This window comes from Cicer arietinum, chromosome 3 (assembly GCF_000331145.2).
Source record: "Cicer arietinum cultivar CDC Frontier isolate Library 1 chromosome 3, Cicar.CDCFrontier_v2.0, whole genome shotgun sequence".
Classification (NCBI taxonomy): domain Eukaryota; kingdom Viridiplantae; phylum Streptophyta; class Magnoliopsida; order Fabales; family Fabaceae; genus Cicer; species Cicer arietinum.
In genome coordinates, this window is record NC_021162.2 from 68,933,310 (window position 1) to 68,941,064 (window position 7,755).

General features: G+C 32.9%; 1 protein-coding gene across 3 annotated transcripts; it reads left to right on the forward strand.

The window, feature by feature from the left end:
* Positions 1-392: 392 nt before the first annotated feature.
* On the forward strand, positions 393-7,254 carry LOC101507166 (E3 ubiquitin protein ligase DRIP2-like). Of its 3 annotated transcripts, none has more exons than XM_012713897.3 (8): positions 393-643; positions 748-979; positions 1,609-1,708; positions 2,820-3,153; positions 3,463-3,893; positions 4,264-4,314; positions 5,061-5,133; positions 6,728-7,119. In XM_012713897.3, the coding sequence occupies exons 2-8, from the start codon at positions 862-864 to the stop codon at positions 6,902-6,904; spliced, it is 1,284 nt and encodes a 427-aa protein (XP_012569351.1). In that variant the 5' UTR covers positions 393-643; positions 748-861; the 3' UTR covers positions 6,905-7,119. The 3 variants fall into 3 exon arrangements, with proteins under 3 accessions (XP_012569351.1, XP_027188099.1, XP_012569352.1); XM_027332298.2 differs by lacking the exon at positions 5,061-5,133 and adding an exon at positions 6,040-6,112 and having other exon boundaries at positions 394-643; positions 6,728-7,254; XM_012713898.3 differs by having other exon boundaries at positions 395-643; positions 3,466-3,893.
* Positions 7,255-7,755: the final 501 nt, after the last annotated feature.

Below are 7,755 nucleotides of genomic sequence, written 5' to 3' on the forward strand. Positions count from 1 at the left end.
CTATGTCTGTCGAGAAAAACAGAGAAAATAAATTTTGAAGATAGAGAGTAAATAAAAGAATTTATAAGAGAAATAGAGAATGGAGAGGATGAAAATCCAGAAAAGTACACCTAGTTTTAGAGGTAATCCAATAGTGATGATAAAGAAAAGAAAGTTGTTTATTTAGGGATCTATGAAAATACTCCAATTAAAGTGAGTTATAACTTTGGACCCTATTGACTAACACGCCGCCTAGCACCGCGCATCTTAACCTCAGCGCACGTTATCAAAACCCACAACCTCTCTAGCTGTCGTTGGTTGAAGTGTGGAACATATGTTCATAAAATAAAATATTTTGTTTGTAAAAAAACAAAAATAAAATTCACCCAAAAGCTAAATAAAAAATATTCACAAAATAAAAATAAAAGAAGACACAGAGAAAAAAAAAGAGAGAGAGAAAAACGAGTTGGTGTTTTTGGTTCATGCTCTTTTCTTCGACGAAGAGGTCCTCTCGATTCAGATCATCCACAACACAACACAACACAAACTCCCTTCGCACAAATCCATCAAAACCCACGTCAAATCTCACCGACCCATTTTCTATTAACACCCCCCCTTAAATCTTCAACCACCCTTTTTCAAACCATTTTCTCCGATCCCTCAGGTTCTCTTTTCTTCTCAATTCTCATTCTATACAACACTTGTTTTTACTTCTTCCTTTTTCTCACACCCTTTCTCTCTCTCTGGTTGATTAATTAATTAATGCAGGTGATGATTCCAACGATAATGGACGTAAAATTGAATGGTTTTCGCGTAATGGTAGCGACAGCATGCAGTAACTGAATACGTTGTGAGTGAGTGAGATTGTGGAAATCAATAACCATGTCGTCGAATCAAGTTGTGAAAGTAAAGAGAGAAACGATTGCAACATGCATGACTTGCCCACTCTGCAACAACTTGTTCAAACAAGCTACAACTATATCTGAATGTCTTCACACGTGTAAGCCCTTTCGAGATCTCTCCTTCAATCCCATTTTAAATTTCGAATTTTTTCAATCTTTTCAACGATTTAACACTACCCATCTTCTTACTTTTCATTTTCTTCTTCTGGGGTTTGCCTCTTTCACTATTCAACCAAATGGGTATGCTTATTTTGTAATTTTAATGCTTCTTGTTAAAAAAATATTATTTTTTGCTCTCTCTTTTATTAACCTGACGAGGACGTCAATGGTGTTTGCTCAGAAACATTGTTGTTCGGATTGGTCAAGTTTTTTTGTTGTGTGTGTGTTTTTGCTTGCACTTGTGCTGTTCCATTAATGTCTTAGCTAGGTGGAAAGGTGTTTGAACTTTTTACTACAACAACAACTGTTCATTTAGTAAAATTGCTAGCTTTTACCTACTCTTCCAGCATGCAACATACTAACACAATTGTCGTGTTAGCGACAACATTATTATACTATGTTGTTGTTTCTTATATACATTTTGGCTTTTGGAATGGAAGTGTTTGTTATTTGTCATTTGAAGTTTAGTTTTTGCTCTAATTAGCTATTTTTATGATAGAATAGTTATTTGTCAATTTTAATTTTGAGTGCACTTTTTTCAGCTAAGTGTTGTATTATTTGTATTCAGTTTGCAGGAAGTGCATTTATGACAAAATTACAGATGAAGATTTGGAATGCTGTCCAGTATGCAACATTGATTTGGGTTGTGTTCCTCTTGAGAAACTAAGGTCAATTCAATTCCCTCTGCCTTTGACCAATTCTCAATTCTACTTCTTCCTTTAAAACAGATAAAGTAAAAAATTAGAATGTGCCTCTAGCATAATTTAAGTTTGTTGAATATGCATGAAAGGTTTGGATGCAGTTAACTAGTTATGTTGCGTCACAACCTCTTAAACACCGACACTTCTGATCGAGACATAACTCGGTGTCTGACATCGACATGATACATTAATTACTCTCAATTAATTTATTTTCTTAAATTATTATTAGTGTCGCCGTCTCAATTTCAGTGTCGTGTCCGGTGTCTGTGTCAACATACGTACTTCATAGGTCATGAGTGTTTTTATAAGGCTTCTAAATGGAGATTCAATTATACAAGATAGGAAACTTTCTTTTAATAGCGAATTATAATGTTAATGGTGGAGACATTAGACATGTGCTATATATTATAAACCTGTTGAATTATGTTGATTGTTCAACATTTGTAGAAACAACCCCTTGGGGAAGAAAAAGGAAACAAAACAGCTGGCATGCTGATGCACCTTCCTTCAAGAATTAATAAGAATGGTTTATGATAAGTTGGTGCTGTAAAGATTATATGATCATTTTGTTTCCTTATGAGACTAGCTTTTAAGTTTTACCGCATGAGAAATTTATCATAATAATACATGCATGCATGTTAAGTATAGTATATGGGGAGATATAATGATTTGAATTTTACATCTTTTAATAATTTAGTTGATGGTGTATGTATTATAATAATAATGCTGGTAGTTTTTTTTTTTTCAATGTTTTTTTCTTCCAGATGTTTAATTTTATATAGCATAATAAATGTAATATGTTTTAAGACAGGTGAAATCAGAAATTGAAGTAATGATTAACTGTAACAATTATGGTTTACTATGAGCTGATTGAAGTTACTAAGTTTTTATTTGACCTTTTAACTGGAAGCATAATATAGAAAGGTTCATAACTGGTTGTATTACACTTAATGTGTGTTAATTGGTAATGAAACACACATAAAAGTGTGTTTTTAAAATGTAAAACACAACTAATGATATTGTTGTTCTCCTTGAAAATGCTGCATGCTAAGTTACAACCTTGATTTCTGATTATCAGGCCTGACCACAGTAAGCAAGATGTAAGGTCCAAAATTTTCCCAATAAAGGGAAAAAAGGTTAAAGAACCTGAAGTTGTTGCCGCCTCAGTACCATTGCCAGCTAAAAGAAAGGAAAGATCACTTTCATCTTTGGTGGTCAACACACCAAGAGTATCTGCACAAACAACCATGACGGGAAGAAGAACAAAACCTACAAGAAAGGCTAGCAGTATGCGGTCTTCTAGTTTTTCCATTGAAAAGACAGTTAAAAAGGAGGAAGAAATATTGGATGATTGTCCCGAGAGTTCAAACTCACCGGAAACTTCAAATAAGTTTGGTCAAAACAATGGACAGGTTAGCTGGAGTGACAATTTAGCTCACTAAACATTGTTGTGTTTCCTTTCCTCGTTTTATTCATTTGACTTCCAAAATTGTATTGGCACTGGTGTTGTTAAATAGCGGTCATAGCGAAGCAATAGTGCTATAGCGCATCGGAATTTGAACAATTCACTATTCTTCCGCAATACGCTATTTAGTACATTATGAAGTCAAATAGTGGCCTATAGCGTAGCAGAATTTGAACAAATCACTATTTTCCGTTATGGACAACACTGATTGACACTAGTTTTATTTATATTCTTATGCTTGAACTGTTACTTTTAGCAGAGTGAGGGTAGTCAATCAACACCAAATAAAGAAACAGAAAACGGTGCTGAAACATGGGATGCAAAGTTGGATCTTTGGAAACCTTTGAATTGTTTAGTAGAGGTTGCAAGCAGGACTAAATCTTTCAAGTCGAATACGCAAGGGTCCGATGCTAAACCAGAACCTGTTCACGTAACTGAGAATAACTCTCAAGTGCAGAAAATAAAAAATAAGGAAAATAAACGCAAGGCAAAAGTCGATGATGAAAAGATTAGCCCTTTTCCGGTTTCTTCAGATACAGCAAAACCGAATAAATCACGCAGAGTACGTAGGAAAAAGGAACCTTTTGGAGAATCTGGCATATCACCCCAAGCTGTGGTGGATTCTACTAGCGATAAACTCTTTAAGAGTGGTCCAATTTGGTTCTCCTTAGTGGCTTCTGAAAACCAGTGAGATACCATCTTTGAAACTTAAATTGATAATTTATAATTTTATATCTTGAAATCCTGTGCATATTATCGTAAAACCATGAATGAATTTGGACTTGCTTCCGTCACAATTCACGCGTTCATGCAGCTAGCATATCTATGGCCGTTGAATTGAGATCAGACGGTGCAGAAAACAAGCATGTTTTGATTGTTTTTTTAACTTCAAAATAACAAGCTTGAAATATGATCCGTCTGATCTTATCCAAGGCCACCAATGGGCTGACTGTGTGAATGTGTGTGATTTCTGACTGCAGACAATTCAATCTATGTACAAATCCTCTTTTTGGGTATTGAAATATATCATGTACTAATTTTCAGACTAATGTTTCAGGGAAGGAGATGCACCCTTGCCACAAATTCCTGCAAGTTATGTGAGAATAAAGTAAGTTCCTTCAGACTCCTTGGACATATGTTGAGTGTTGACTCTGTTAATTACTTTAGTGTCATAATATTGCATGCTTTAAAAATTGGGATTTTATACTCGGAGCAATGCATACCACCATAGGTTATTGAATAATATATATGTGAATCTTTATGAATAATATGTATAAGCTAAGCCTGTCTATATATAGCAAATTTCGAGCAACTTATTGAATGACTGAAGAAGGAATCACTTACTTCATTCAACCTTTGATTGATTGCTTTAGAGTAATCACAATGTCTTAGAATTTTATCAAGGAGAATACATTTTTTGACATCTTATTTATAGAATTTCACCTATATTAGTAGCTATTTAGATTTTGGCCTTTACCTCTTGGATACATTTATCTTCCAGATTTCGCCAATTCATGTCATGTCATCATCATCCTCAGTTATTTGTAAGGTTTCATATTGGAGGCCATAATTAGCTAAGTGTTATCTATATTTACTTATTGTAGACTTAAACAACTCTTTATCAGTGCACAGCAGACCCTATTTTGTATGTGACAAGTTGTGCACTCAAGGAAATACGTAAGCTATTCTTGCATAGGGAAAACTAAAAATGAAAAAACAGAAGATCAATAGAGAAATGAAGGAACTATTTTTACTGTATCTTTTGCTGCTGCTAAAGCTTAAATTGATGACGTATAACTGAAATAGAATAATATGACATCCTGTATAATACAATATTGCTTTTGTTTGCCGCAGGGATGGAAGTGTACCTGTCTCATTTATCCAGAAATACCTAGTGAAGAAACTAGATCTCACCAGTGAAGCTGAGGTAACATCGATTCCGATTCGTGTATATATATATATATATATATATGTATGTATGTATATCAAAATTAAAGAGTATATTAGGTAAGAACTCTTAATTATCATATGAAATAAGAACATTTGATTACAAATATTAGATCAAAATTAAAAAATTTAGATTGCATCATTAGTAACAAATCTCAAATGTATCTTTTATTAAATATGAGAGAAGATCACGTGGAATTTGTAATTAATATTGTAATCTCAATCGTCAATATCAGTATAATGATTGTAATTAGATATTCTTGTTTCTCACATTAACCAATATCCTCACTATTTGGGTGTCCTTAATGTTTTATTTGTCAAGCTTGCATTATTCCAAGGAGAAATTTTAGCAACTCTTAATATAATCATATTCACTATGTCCCTTTGTTATATAAATTTCTAAAATACCTCCACAAATATCTATGTAGAGAGATATTATTGAATGCGTGTGTACAAATTTTTTTACTCACCTATAGTGTAATACCAATTAAACTATTTTAGTAATATATACTTTTAACACAACTTCATGAGGGTTCCAAGATCCTAATGTCATGTCATCATCATCCTCAGTTATTTGTAAGGTTTCATATTGGAGGCCATAATTAGCTAAGTGTTATCTATATTTACTTATTGTAGACTTAAACAACTCTTTATCAGTGCACAGCAGACCCTATTTTGTATGTGACAAGTTGTGCACTCAAGGAAATACGTAAGCTATTCTTGCATAGGGAAAACTAAAAATGAAAAAACAGAAGATCAATAGAGAAATGAAGGAACTATTTTTACTGTATCTTTTGCTGCTGCTAAAGCTTAAATTGATGACGTATAACTGAAATAGAATAATATGACATCCTGTATAATACAATATTGCTTTTGTTTGCCGCAGGGATGGAAGTGTACCTGTCTCATTTATCCAGAAATACCTAGTGAAGAAACTAGATCTCACCAGTGAAGCTGAGGTAACATCGATTCCGATTCGTGTATATATATATATATATATATATGTATGTATGTATATCAAAATTAAAGAGTATATTAGGTAAGAACTCTTAATTATCATATGAAATAAGAACATTTGATTACAAATATTAGATCAAAATTAAAAAATTTAGATTGCATCATTAGTAACAAATCTCAAATGTATCTTTTATTAAATATGAGAGAAGATCACGTGGAATTTGTAATTAATATTGTAATCTCAATCGTCAATATCAGTATAATGATTGTAATTAGATATTCTTGTTTCTCACATTAACCAATATCCTCACTATTTGGGTGTCCTTAATGTTTTATTTGTCAAGCTTGCATTATTCCAAGGAGAAATTTTAGCAACTCTTAATATAATCATATTCACTATGTCCCTTTGTTATATAAATTTCTAAAATACCTCCACAAATATCTATGTAGAGAGATATTATTGAATGCGTGTGTACAAATTTTTTTACTCACCTATAGTGTAATACCAATTAAACTATTTTAGTAATATATACTTTTAACACAACTTCATGAGGGTTCCAAGATCCTAAGCAATTCTCACACATGTTGCCTCACACTTTGGTTAATTCAATTTGCAGATTGAGATTAAATGTATGGGACAACCAGTGCTCCCTACACTGAGACTACATAATTTGGTTGAGTTGTGGCTTGATTCAACGGTGTCCACATCACACCGAATTCCAGCGATTATTGGGTCCTCGGCAAAAGATTTTGTCATGGTCCTGGCTTATGCTCGAAAGACTCCACACCCTTGATTCACATTTTTATCGCACCTTGGAAATCTTCATTGTTGCATCGTCGCATGCAATGTATGTTGAATATATGTTTGTTCTGTCACCTTGTTGCCAAAAGAAATAATTTATATAGAAATTCTTACTTCTCCATAAAAACATACCCCTTTTAGAGTACCATGATCTGGTTGGTCATTTTGTAATGATCATTCTTTCTTTTTAAGACCTTTTTTTTTGTATTTTTAAATGATCTTGTTATTCCAATAATAATTTGGAGTGCACATGTGACTTAGATAGCTACAGGCCACCATACTGGTCAAAAGATATAATTTGTTGGGAATTTGACATTTGAATGGAGAGATTTTCTTTTTATATTTTTTTCGTTCGAGAAGAATGATTTTTGCAAGCCAACAATTCGTGAAGAATAGTTGACATGCAGAAAATGAACCAAATAAGATTGAAGAACTTCATTACCATTTTATTCTTTTGGGCTTTGAGTCCAAAAGAACAATTGAGATCTCATTCAATTTTTTTTATAGATAAATGTTAATTCTTACTAGTATGTTATGTTTGTTGTAAGTGGTTGAACTTTGAATCTTTAATCAAATTATTTCGAGTGTTGCAGCTCAACTATTTGAGTTAGGCTTTGCACTCAATATTGGCATATCAGCTTTGGTACTTGGTATGGATACTATATGAATGCATGTAGGTAATCAAACAACTTGTATTTATTTGCAATGTACGTGTTGACTAAAAACAAAGCAATGTTTTGGTTAAGAATTAGTTCAACGTCGAAAGATACGAAAACAATTCTTAGTACTACAGTACGATCAAGTTTTGCTTTGTTAGTACAATAACATTAGCGGAGTGGCGAT